Consider the following 13,126-nt stretch of genomic DNA (forward strand, 5'->3'; position numbering starts at 1 on the left):
TGTAGTCCCACAGGAAGCACAAATACAATATACAAATACAACATTTTAAAAACAAAACATTGCTCGATAAGTAAAAAAAAAACATGTAGCAAATATCAATAAGTTACTTTTGTTCCACAGGTACACATATACGCATCACATGATCAGGGGTGTAGCGACGTGTACCACAGCCCCCACACCACTCAACAGCCCCCATTCACACACACACACACGCGCATGCACACGCATGCACACACACACACACGCATGCACACACGCATGCACACACGCATGTGCACACACGCATGCACACATGCATGTGCACACACACATACACACGCATGCACACACGCACGCACACGTGCACACACACACGCATGCACACACACGCATGCACACACGTGCACACACAGACACACGCATGCACACACGTGCACACACACACACGCATGCACACACACACACACCCTAGATTGTGTTTGAATAGTATTTCACAATGATGATACCTTAATGGCTTTTTGTCAAATACTTTCAGAGCCTGTTTGTTTTGCTTACATTTAAAGTAAGGCAAGATTGGTCTAGCCACTCAAAGCCATTTGTTTTTGTATGTCACTACGTCAGTGTGCCAGCGGCAAGCTGCCCACAGGGTATGCAGGTATAGGTGGAGGAAACTACCAAAGATGTCAGACATACCTAAACCCCTACTGGAAAATTTTCCAGGTTAGCCCTGGCAGTATAGTGATGGTAGGCTTAAAGGAGAATTCCGGTGTGATATTGACCTAAAGTGTATTGAAACATGATACCGAGTGTGAACGTATGTCTCATAGCCCATCTCGGCTTGTCCCCTGCACTCCAAAATCTTCCAGTAGCAGCAACTGGAATCCATGCATTTCCACTGAATTATTTTTGGAATCTGATCCCTTATCATACCTGTTCATTCTTACTCGTTGCTCGACTTATTGTGACTAAATTCAAGATGGCTGCAAACGCTACTTCGTGAAGATACTGTCTGTATAAATCGTCTTGTAAGTAAACTACCAGTGCTTTTTCAAAGTTCTCAATGTCTCGTTTTAAATGTCAGGGCCCTCGGAAGTCTACCAATGAATAATAAAGCATAATAATAATAATAAAGCTTTATTTGTATAGCACCTTTCATACACAGAATGCAGCTCAAAGTGCTTTTACATTTGAAACATGTAACACAATAATAGTCAGTCAGTCATTATCAATCACTTTTCTTTGCTGTTTATGTTATACTCAGCAACATATCAAAATATAGAAAATGGCGTCATAAGACTGGCAGCCTTAACCCTCTTACCCCCACAAGCACGCCATATGGCAACTGTGGCAAGGAAAAACTCCCATATTCCAGGAAGAAACCTTGAGCAGAACCTGACTTAATAGGGGGAGCCCATCCGCTTCTGAAGTGTGAAGTGTGGAGATACATTGAGCCTCGTAAATGGTGGAAAACAGTGATTTATTTGCATGGCTAGCCGATGCCAAAGCACCACCATTGAAAAAGCTGTTGGTAGCATCGGCTAACTAAGCCAGATTTTGGAGTGCAGGGGACAAGCCGAGATGGGCTATGAGACATACGTTCACACTCGGTATCATGTTTCAATACACTTTAGGTCACTATCACACCGGAATTCTCCTTTAACTGCATGTTCATACTGAATGCTCTGCAATGAGGCAATATCTCGGTTACTAGCACAGAATAGGGTGTGGCTCACCAGTGTTGCACTGAACACATACACGTGGTCTGTGTGTGTGTGTGTGTATATACACAGAGTTACTATGTGAGTGTTTCTTGTCTGCAATGGTAGCGGCTGAATTTAATTGTTAGTTTTAGTGGCCTGCCTTGAGTAAATAATATATGTTTTATGATGCTTATGCCCCCCCCCCCCCGTTGTGTTTTATATCATGGGGAAGGCATTTGTTTACACACACTGCCCAACTGTACCACATGCCATAAATTACTCTCTTACCTTATTTTTAAGGTGACAAAATGTAATGTTTTCTCTGTGCTATTTTCTTTGGGTCAGTGAGGGCAAACTGAATAGTTTTGTGTCGGTTTGAGGGAATGTTGTGATGTTGCCCAGGGAGAAAGAGGGAGAGAGAGGGTGAAAGAGAGTGAAGTAGAGGGAGAGAGAGGGGGGTATCAGCGGTGGAATAGGGGTGAGGGCGAGAGGGTGGCTTCACAATGGGTCTCTTCATGATAACAGAGTCGCCACTGATTTCTCGCCCTCTGCCTGTGAATAATATAATCAGGCTCAGGAGAAACTGGGGGTTTAGGTGGAGGTGGGTTTTGTAATCAGGGGTTGGATTAACAGCAACAGTGGTCCTGAGAGGTGAGAATGTTTCTGGTCCAGACTCACCTGTCCCTCCCATCTAAAGCCACACTGTGCCATGGTGGTCCAAGGGACACAGTTCTGTCGTTCTCCCACTCGCTCACTCTCTGCCAGTGCTTGCTCCCACTCTCTCTCCCTTTCTCTTTCTCTCTCTCTCTCTCTCTCTCTCTCTCTCTCTCTCTCTCTCTCTCTCTCTCTCTCTCTCCCCCCTCTCTGTATCTGAGCCAGTTATTCATCTCAGTGTGGTGTGAGTCAGGGAGGGTGGGGCCCTGGAGGACAGCAGTACCAGTCACACTCCGTCAACCCGCTCACTCTTTCCCTCCCTCTCCCTCCCTCTCTCTTTCTCTCCCTCCTTGTGTGTGTTTGTGTGTGTGTCTCTCCCTCCTGCTCCCTCTCTCCCTCCCTCATTCCTTACTTTGGCTCCCCCCATCTCTTCGTGCCGGCTTCTGGTCTGGCCTCTACTCTCGTTAGGTTTGAGAGAGACGGGTCGTCTTGGCAAGCAAGAGTTTTTGATTGCACAGCCGTGGACCGTCGCTCCCCAAGGAGGAAGAAAGTTCCTGAAGGAAAAAAAGGTGAGTCGAGCCAACTAACGTTTCTCCTTTTCTAACTGGGCAGATATCGGGTGAAACTTGTTCTTAAGTGCCGGGGTTGTTTTTCCACAAAAACTTTTCCATTCTCAAGACCTGAGCCAAGTAGGTGTCAACTGAGATTGCTGTATAACACCGTTATGACCTCCAAAGTTTCTGGTGCTTTTTCATGGACCGTGGTTTCTGTGTTGGGACAGAGGACTCTACCTTACAACTTGGTGTCTCACAGAGTGTGTTTGTGTGTGTATGTTTATACACAAAGGCAAACAATTTTTGTTAACAACTTGTTAAAAATAGTTGTTAGATGCTAGGCTAAGGGTTTACCTAATAGGGTCTGAGGCTGGAATGTCTTTTCTTTTTTCCCCCTCGTCTCCCTTTGCTCTCTGTTCATTATTAACTCCTACCTCGTGAACATGTTCCCGTTTTTCCATGATTCATTCACAGCCTTAACAAATCCACGCACACCACCCCATTTCCATTCATTCCGGCCCTCCCTCTCCATGTCTCTCTGAACTCTGTTTCCTCTTGTTCAGGTTTTTGGAATGCCAGGGGCAGAGTATACAGGAACACTCTCCCATTAGTCCTATCCAAATACAAGCCATAAAACTCCTCGATCGATGTCGTTGGTCCCAGCCAGGCTTTTATCAGATCCTTCTGATGGCACAAGGCGTGTGTCTGTTTGCATGCATGTGTGTCTGTATCCAGTATAACTGGGCTCTACCCTTATTTTTTTATATGTTGAGACGGATAAGCCAGTGGAGCGGATGGCAAGTGGTTGTTCACATGACTCACATGGTCCATGCCTGAGCAGGCAGTCCCTCTCTACCGACACGAGGAGTGCTTGCACCCCTCCCTAATACCCACCCCCACCAGCCCTGTCATCTCATCTGTACCAGCCACATCACACACACACTGTGTTTAAGAGATTTGAATATAGCCTGCAGGGAGGTCTGCAGGTTGGGCCGAGGTTTTAGATAATTGACTCCCACCCAGAGAAAATGATACCCAAGGAAGAGTGTTGCAAGATGGGGTGTTAGATGTGGTTCAACATACTAGACATGATGTGTAATCCAGACGATTGGGTGTTCTTTATTTACTACTTTTTAACTCCCATGCTCTTTATTATTTTGTTAAGACTTAATGCTCTTGGATTGAGTGTAGAAAGCCCTAATTGAGTGCCTGTTGTTGTAAGAGGTTAGACACCATAAGGCCACTAAGTGGCAGGCAAATGGCATTTTCTGGTCCACTAAGTAGACAGACTGGGATTTGGAATGTGATTTGGCATAGTTTACCATCGGAGTGATGAATGTAATGACTGTTTTGTTTGGAGTCTGACCAAGTTTATTTAGGTGTTCATTAGTGGCATGAGGGTAGCTTCTCCTTGACTTTTCGACTCCGTGTCAGAGGATACTGATGTTAAGAAGAGTTTATTGTTACATCATCAGAGGTATTGGAAATGTTTCAGGCCAAACACCGCTTGGCTGACAGAGACATAGTGGAGGGACCCCAATGACCTATCTTAATTTTAGATATACACAGGAGAGATGTTAAATTCCTAGTGCTACATGTAGGTGATTTTTACACAGCGGCTAATCAACAATCAAGTTTATTTACTATCAAAAATATAACCAACAGAACAGCCTTTGTGAGCATTTCATTGGGGTTATCAAGCAGGCACCTTCTTTCATGGGTGTTTCATTGAATTAGGCCCATATAAAACTGTATTTTCAACAGTAGTGTGTAGGGTGGTCTATAGTGCATTTATAAAAAATACTTTGAACTTTGGGGACCCAAGAGGTTGGGATCCCCTTGTTGGAGATCTCATGTGATGTAAAATGTGATTCATACGTAGGCCATCCCATGCACTTGGTGCCTTCTTCATGCGGTGATTGCCTCGGGGTATGTCCTCACATGACTGCACAGGGCTTTGGTGTTTTTGTGTGGGGGTGGCTTCACTCTCGGGACCCTGGGGCCTGGTTGGGTCAGGAGAAGGTTCACCACGGGCTGTTTCGTGCACTGCACAGCGGTGTGACTTTGACATGTGCACTCACACACCTCCCCCCAGGTTGAAGCCGAGGCGGCTCTTGGGAAGATGTAGCCTGAGATGGCGGTTTACCATCAAACATGTGAGTGTGGTGGTCATGTTGTATGTTTAGTTATACTTCTCATTGTTGGTTACCCCTCCCCCTTTCCAACCCATTACTACCAACCACTATTTTCGCATTTTCTCCTTAGGTCTTATACTGTGGTATTGCTTTCTTATTGCTTTGGGACGTGGATTAAAGATAGAAGCCGTCACTTAAGAAGTCCACTTAAGCCCTGTCTGATAAGATTCCATCTCTCACTTGCTCTGCTACACAGGCGTTTTTGTAGTGAAGGCCACACCGCCCTCCTCTGTCCACATGGCCCAGGTGTGGACTCTGTGCTGTAAGTCATCAGCAGGCAGAGTAGAAAATATGATTGGAGTATGATTAGTCCAGCATTGATCTAATGATCCTTCGTACTCATGACGGGGGATGTAAATAGATTATTGTTGGATACCCTATCATTTTAGTAAGATATTGGATTGGGCTCAAGTTGAGTTTTTTTCCCCCTTTTTCATAGGTGCTATTTTTATGTAATACTGTCACTAGGTAGAATAGTCTTCACGGGGCTGTTTTCAGATCATTATTGACTGATCCTTCCTAAGTGAAACTACAGAGCCGAGTGCCCGTCGCCAGAGAGGCTGCTGTAGCAGCAGACAGGTTTTCAGGAATTATGCCGTTCTCATGTTATCTAATCTGCCAGTGATGTCTCTTCTCAGAACAAGATTGCTGCCATGGTACATTCGATGTCTGATTGTGTCATGGCCTGCCGGCTTCGGCCGCCAGCCGGCCCCGTGCCCTTGACGGGCTTGGTGCTGGTGTTGGGCTTGATATGGGACGGGCACGCCGCCTCAATGGCCTCATTCTCTAGTGTCCTGCCTGGATGCTGCATGCTGTTTGTGTATGAGCCTTCTGTTTGGTGTCATGTGTGCTGGCGGTGGGTTTTTGTCTAATGTAAGGAATATTCTTGGTTAGTTTGCCACAAGCCTTTCCATTTGGTGAATTTTCACCTATATTCTCCAACGCAGCGGTGACTGAAACAGGTCATGGCCTTTTTGAAGCTGTTATCATTGACGCAACAAGCCTCACCTCGGTGTCTAATCTCACTGACAGCCCCCATACAAACCCCATCGGAGGCGTTTTCACAATCCACGCATCACGTTGCATAATTTTAGTCTTGTATAGAAATCACAGGTATGCCGCCATCACCATTCAATCTCACGTGCCATCTGGGCATAGTGGAGCAAAGCAGTTTAACCTGATATCGCCTGCCTTAGTTACCATTGTAGAATGTCCCTGCATCAGATTGTTTCAGTTGGGCTCTTCAGGGATTTGTGAAAAGGCTATGATCATCACTTGGCAATAGGTATCCATCTCCTTTTGGCGTAGCCAGTTAATGTGCAAGGAAGACATTGTGTGACCTAAGGCTCTTTTTTGGTTCAGAACCGAGGTATGTAACTTCTAGTCTTTTGCTTCTATTTTGGGAGTTTAGTAAGGTAATCATCCATCATCCTGAAAGTGCTCAATGAGGATTTGTTTAATGTTGTGCATTAGTGTTTAGATTTGGGCTTTGTTAGGTGTGAGATGAGTATAATCTGTATAACAAATAGCTCAAAGGCTTGACATGAGAAATTGACAAGAAATGCTTTGTGGTTTGTATGTCGCATGCATTTAAGATGATATTTACTTGGTGAACTTATTGACCTTCAAGTGATGTTTGATTCTCCTGTCCTTTGACAATTGGTCAGAAGTGACCATTTTACATTACTACCAAAAAAGCATTGTTGTTCCTGCAGATCAATGGTCCCTCTGTTCCCTATAGCAGACATTGGTGTTGCCCTGTAGCCTGGTATGAGAGCGCCACACCTGTACCCTTCCTCTGTTTGCTCATAATTAGCGGCACTGTGACTCACCTGAAGTAAAGCTTGTGGGTGATAAGTGTTGCCGCTTATGTGATCTACATTTATGTTTTGTGTTATCAGTTTTTTTTTTCTTCAGCTTAGTGCTATGCTAGGGTGTGTCAAAGGCCAGGCAAAAGGAAGAATGGTTTGATGTCAATGACTAAACTTGACCTGAAACTTGTGACTAACCACAGGATAGACGTCTTGACCAATTGCGAAAATGGCATCTGACCAATTGCATCTGGCTTCTCATTTCCTTATTTTGGTGAATCTAATTTGGTCAGGGATTTGACATTGAACAACCCTTTACCCTACGACTTTTTTTACGACTTGGGGTTAGAGAAACGGTAGTGTATTTTATGAAATGTCTCTCTGTCAAAAAAGGTTGTGTTTCATCTATGTTAGTATTTCCTACACCCCATGTCCATTGACTCTGCTATACCTTTAGCTGTAGCTTGGTTGGCACATGGTTAAAGTTTTTTTTTTTCTGTTGACTTCGGCTGGGGTGTTAACTGTTGCATCTGGAGGGAAGCTCCTCCCTGTGGCACTATTACATCCCTTCCCTCATCAGGCCATGTCTGTCAAGGGAACAGCTGACTTGGAGTAAAGGCTAAATAGCCGAAAGGAAAACCTCATGGATCACATGCCTCACATGGCAACTGTTTTATTTAATACGGACTCCTTCCAGGTCTTCGGTGATTCATAGAAATAGAGTATGTGTTCCTGATCTCTACATATAACCCTTTTTTCTAGGTCACATATGTTCCATTTGTACTGAGGCCTTTTATTATTCTCACTCTTTAAGAGTGAGTGTTTTTGTCATTGCGTCTTATGCCAGTAATTTTGTATAAAAAGTGTACAATGGACTTGGTCGCTATAGTTATGAAAGGGGAACTGAGCTGACGGCCTGTTGTCACTGTTTTCTCTGCAGGTGTTTTTGCCGTGATCAGTGTTGAAGGCAGGTCAACATGCTTGAGGCTGCGAGAACGAGGATCATGGAGGTCTACGACTCCCTGTTGGAAGGCGCAGGTAAGGATGTTTCTGATGAATGTCTACTTTGGGAAAGAGTTATGGGCCCTGGACTTGGGACAGTCATAACTTGCTGCCATAGCATATTGTTTACTGTACGTCACGTGTACTGTACTGTCACTCGGATATGACCAGCTGACTAAATTATGACTGCCTGAAGAATTGAAGATTTGAAGATACAGAAGAAAGTGTTTGGGGTAAGCTTCTTCCTCATCATCCTCCTCATGTTTTTAGACCCCAGAGTGGCGGTATACCCTCTGATGGGGAGTCCTGTGAATATGACGGCCATCTTGATCGCCTACCTCGCGTTCGTGCTGTACATCGGGCCACGCTACATGGCTAACCGGAAACCTTACCAGCTCAAGGAGGTCATGATCATATACAACTTCTCCTTGGTGGCCCTGTCCATATACATAGTTTATGAGGTAAGCTATCTCAACATGCCTTGTAACTGAACAAACTTTGTTGGCCTATATTGCCATTGTGCTTGCCCATCATGCCCAAACACGTCTTTTAAATATTTTAGATTGTACAAATATTAGATTTGTAATGATATTTTTTGCAATTATAAGCCAACAGAGTAAGGGGAAACTATTGAGAACCTTAATATAAAGTGCTGAGGCACAGTCGAAAGAGGATCAATGTTAGTATGTGTTACGGAATGTCTTAAGTACTTCCTACTGTATATGAAATTGTAAGTGATTAGTAGCAGCATTGGCACAAGAACATGGCCCAGTGCTTGTTCATGAGGAGTGCCAGTCTGGTTTGTCTGTGTTGGGAGCGCATTGTGACCCACTCAGTGGGGAATGTACCGTCTCTCCCTAAATGGCTCTGTAATGTGGAACAATTACTAGACAAGGCCAAGAGGAGGGCAATGAACCCTTGAAAACACGCGATCGGTCATTCTGGGGGTTGGTACATTTTGTTATCAGACATTTATTTATTCAGCGGACACTTTTATCCAAAGCAACTTACATGTCAATAATATTACAAGGGCCACTGGCCCTCTGGGTGAAGTGCCTTGCTCAAGGGCACAATGGTGTAAGCTGGGCATTGAACCCACAACTTTTCAGGCTGCTGTATGCCTCAACCACTACGATACCAGCGCCCAAATTATCTTTATACAGTAGTGAGGTTGCTTGAATGAATGGTGCTGGGGTGAATACTCTAAGCAATGGGATGTTTTGTTTACCTGTAGTTCTTGATGTCTGGCTGGGCGACCACATACACCTGGAGATGTGACCCGGTTGACTACTCCAACAGCCCTCAGGGACAGCGCGTAAGTCTGACGATGAGATCAACTGAAAATCTAAAATTGTCCTAGTTTCGAATTTTTCATTTCAGCTCATTTCTTTTTAACATTTTAATTGTTTTTTCATCCCCAGATGGTCCAAGTTGCCTGGTTGTTTCTTTTCTCCAAGTTTATTGAACTGCTGGACACGGTATGAGCTTTCTTCTCTTTGCTTATTTGTCTTTAAGACAAGGGGGGGCACCACCTGACCACTGGCACCTGTTCAGCACCATAACTCTCCGTTCTTCTGTTCTCTGTGGACAGGTGTTCTTCGTGCTGCGCAAGAAACACGGCCAGATCACCTTCCTGCACATCTTCCATCACTCCATCATGCCCTGGAGCTGGTGGTGGGGAGTCAGCCATGCCCCTGGTGAGTCTACGGTCACGATGAGGCCCAGTTGCTTGGCAATACTGACCTGCGATGTAGTAGTCTCTGTATTGACTACTACTACTTCCACAACCAGCCATGAGATTGTTTTAGTTTTTAAAAAACAGTGCTCATATCTTAAATGGAAAAAGTCATTTAGGCAAAACATGTAGGCCCATTTTTATGAAAGATTGTGAAACAAAAAACAATGCAAAGTTTTACATATTTTTTTAATGCCTTGGTTAAAATATTTGTCATTGGATATTTGTACAAACCGGAAATTTCCTTTGGTGTGTTACTAACACGAGCTAAAGAATGACAAATTGACATTCCCATCAGTTTCCTCTCTAAGTGGCTGTTGATGGGTGTTTAAGAAAATATTTGTGTTGACGGACATGCATGACTGGTTTCCCCAGGTGGAATGGGTTCCTTCCATGCCATGGTGAACTCCTTGGTGCACGTCATCATGTACTTCTACTATGGCCTGTCCGCTGCTGGACCGCGCTTCCAGAAGTTCCTCTGGTGGAAGAAGTACATGACTGCCATTCAGCTGGTACGGAAATGTTTAAATAATGATGCACAAGTATGATGACAAAATAAGGATTTATCATAATAATGATTATGATAATGAATATAGCTGCAAGCAGCAATGCGGGGGCCTAGCAGTGCGCTATAGCAGGAATAGCGTTGCCATGGCATGAGCAAGCACTCATAGCAAGAGGCCAAATTACACCAATGTCCTTGTGCGTTCTCACAATCAGCTACCATGTCCCTCTACCAAGTTTGGACTTCATACACCAAAGTGTTGCTGAGATGTGAGCTCACTTTATTTATTACAGCACCCCTAGAGGCCAAATGAGACCACTTTCCTTGCATGTCCTCACAATCAGCTAATATGTCCCTGTAACAAGTTTGGACTTCATACATCAAAGAGTTGCTGAGATACGAGCTTCCTGTATTACAGCGCCCCCTATAGAGGCCAAATGATGCCAATTTCCTACTGTGTCCTCACAATCAGATACGAAGTCCCTGTACCAAGTTTGGACTTCATACATTAAAGTGTCGCCGAGATGTTAGCCCACTTCCTGTTTTGCGGCTTCATCGCCATATTTGATTGGCTGTCATGGGCCAATAAAGTGGAATTTGAAAAATCTGACAAGTATCTTTTGTGCAGCTCGGTCTGAAGATCATCTCCGCCAAGTTCCGTGACCGCTGAAACTTTTCGTAGAGTTTGGACTAAATCCAATATGGCGGAAAGTGACGTAATAGGGGTCATTGAACTTAGGTCGATCCAGGGATTCCAACGGTGCTTGATATGTGAAAATCGGATGCACCGTTCAATGGTTACATGTGTGAATGCAATCCAGGTTCGACCCATTGGTGGCGTTAGAGTGTTGGGCATAGAGTTCTGTAAATTGGTGCTGAATCAGTGTCCCGAATTTCATAACTTTAGACCCAGCGGTTCAATTTCCGGCCAGATTTTGACCTGTTGGTGGCGCTAGACGGCTGGGTTTAGAGGTCTGTAAATGAGTGTGAATGGTGTGTGGAGTGTCCCGAAACTTTCTGCCAAAAAATCTGAACTTTTTAGCCAGGCGTTCTATGGGCTGCCATAGACTCCAATGGCAGAATAATAATAGGAAAAGCTAGTAACTCAATGGGTGCCTTCGCAGCTTCGATGCTTGGCTCCCAATAATAGGAAAAACTAGTAAAACAATGGGTGCCTTCGCAGCTTCGCTGCTAGGCCCCCAATAAATGGTTTCACACGTTTTCCCTCATGTTTCTGATGACTTTGTATTGTCAGGGCCATCGGTGGCTATTGATAGCTAAAGGTTCATGTTTGTAAATTTCGGTCAGTTGGTGGATAGCTGGAAATATTCTGGATATTTGAACCACCCACCAGTTTCAAAAAGCTTGCTATGGCACTGATTGTATATGTTGTTACTAAAGGATCTCAATCTAATCCGGTTGTCATTTCTCCTTTCCACAGGTCCAGTTTGTGCTGGTGTCTCTGCATGCCACCCAGTATTACTTCATGAAGACCTGTGACTACCAGGTACCCATCATCCTCCACCTCATCTGGGTGTATGGCACCTTCTTCTTCGTGCTCTTCTCCAACTTCTGGTACCAGGCTTACACCAAGGGCAAGAGGCTGCCCAAGAACGTCCAGGAACTGAATGGCAAGGTCAAGGGTGCCAGCTCCAATGGTCACGCAGTCTCCAACGGTAGCCACAAACATCTGGAGAATGGCACCAAAGGCACAATCCATCAGGAGAACGGCCGCGCCCATCAGGAGAATGGCAGTACCCACAGCAGCAAGATGAAGAAGGCCTAGAGCCCCACACAGGAAAGAACACCCCAAAACGCATGAAAATGAGAGCCTGTACAACCAGCCATGGATTCCAAAGAAATGTTTTGGTCGTGTCTCTTTTCTAAACTAGTTGATTTTTTCCGTTTATTTGTTTTTAATGTGCACAGAAAAAAAAACATGGGGAGATGAGTATGAGCCACCTGTTTTTTTGTTGTATATTTTTGTGTTTCTATTGGTAATCTAATTATCATTTAATTTGGCAAGGTTAAATATGGAGCACAACAAATGAAGAGATACTGGGTTTGTATGTTCACTGAAGTTGCCCCATGGCCTACCTGTTAATTTGTCAACAGTCAGTCCTGTTATTTTCACAGCCCCTCCAGAGTCCCGCCCCCGCTCAGTTCTCCCCTTTGACATGTCCCGTTAAGGGACCAACTACACTGTACAGTCAGACAAACTTGAAGACATCCTGTAAATAGTTTTACTTTTCATGACTAATGGAGATTCATATGGTCAAGTCCTGCAGAATTTTGTTACCGTATCTATGCTAAATTAAGTATGAATAAAGTTCGTTTTAAAATATGTGCTCCTGCTTGCTGTAGTTATTGGGTTGAGGTGACAATATGTATTACAAGTTCTCTGCTTGGATTGGAAGTCATTCACTCAGTGTCTTCCAATGGTTTTTTTTTCTAACTTGTTTCAATGAGTAAAGATTTTATGGAATCTTAACAGCCTTGAAGTCTAAGGTGAATGACACGAAGGTGAATGGCACTAAAATACCCTTCCCTGCAAAACTATAAGAAAGCTTATACTCTCTGTTAGCATGGTCGTGGGTATGCATATTGTGCAGTGTTGGTCTTTGCGATTCGAAGAATGTTGAGCATGTCGAACGTAAACAAGGGCCCCATTCTGCCTTTGTCTGAGAGACAGGCTCGGCTAGCGAGTAACGAGCCGGAGAACAAGCATCCTGTATATCCGCTCCGCATCCTGCGGCCTACGCCAGAGAGCGTGCGTGTGGGTGACAACCACCAGTGACAGGGTTGCGTAAGGTCGGCAACAAAACCAACTTGTGAGTCGCACTTAGTTTCTTTGCCACTTTTCTTTTTACGATCTACCGTTGTGTTTGAGAGACAGTGATTGTTCAAGCCATGCGTGAATGTTTGGCTGATTGTTTGACAGCTGATTTTTTTTTTTGCCCTACTATGCAAGCAAGGGTTTGCAAGTCAAGT

General features: G+C 44.4%; 1 protein-coding gene across 3 annotated transcripts in view; it reads left to right on the top strand.

Moving 5' to 3' along the window:
- elovl1b (ELOVL fatty acid elongase 1b) overlaps nt 1-12,479 on the top strand; it is a 33,131-nt gene extending 20,652 nt beyond the window's left edge. The window contains exons 2-9 of one of the 3 annotated variants that reach the window (XM_048251818.1): nt 2,802-2,902; nt 7,834-7,931; nt 8,166-8,356; nt 9,130-9,210; nt 9,317-9,373; nt 9,487-9,592; nt 10,006-10,142; nt 11,577-12,479. In XM_048251818.1, coding sequence (XP_048107775.1) covers nt 7,871-7,931; nt 8,166-8,356; nt 9,130-9,210; nt 9,317-9,373; nt 9,487-9,592; nt 10,006-10,142; nt 11,577-11,921 — 978 coding nt within the window. In that variant the 5' untranslated portion in view covers nt 2,802-2,902; nt 7,834-7,870 and the 3' untranslated portion in view covers nt 11,922-12,479. Of the gene's footprint in view, nt 1-2,801; nt 2,903-6,304; nt 6,452-7,484; nt 7,616-7,833; nt 7,932-8,165; nt 8,357-9,129; nt 9,211-9,316; nt 9,374-9,486; nt 9,593-10,005; nt 10,143-11,576 lie in introns of those variants that run through there. The other 2 variants (XM_048251820.1, XM_048251819.1) reach the window with 2 other exon arrangements.
- Nucleotides 12,480-13,126: the final 647 nt, after the last annotated feature.

Source organism: Alosa alosa, chromosome 9, assembly GCF_017589495.1.
Source record: "Alosa alosa isolate M-15738 ecotype Scorff River chromosome 9, AALO_Geno_1.1, whole genome shotgun sequence".
Taxonomy (NCBI): Eukaryota; Metazoa; Chordata; class Actinopteri; order Clupeiformes; family Clupeidae; genus Alosa; species Alosa alosa.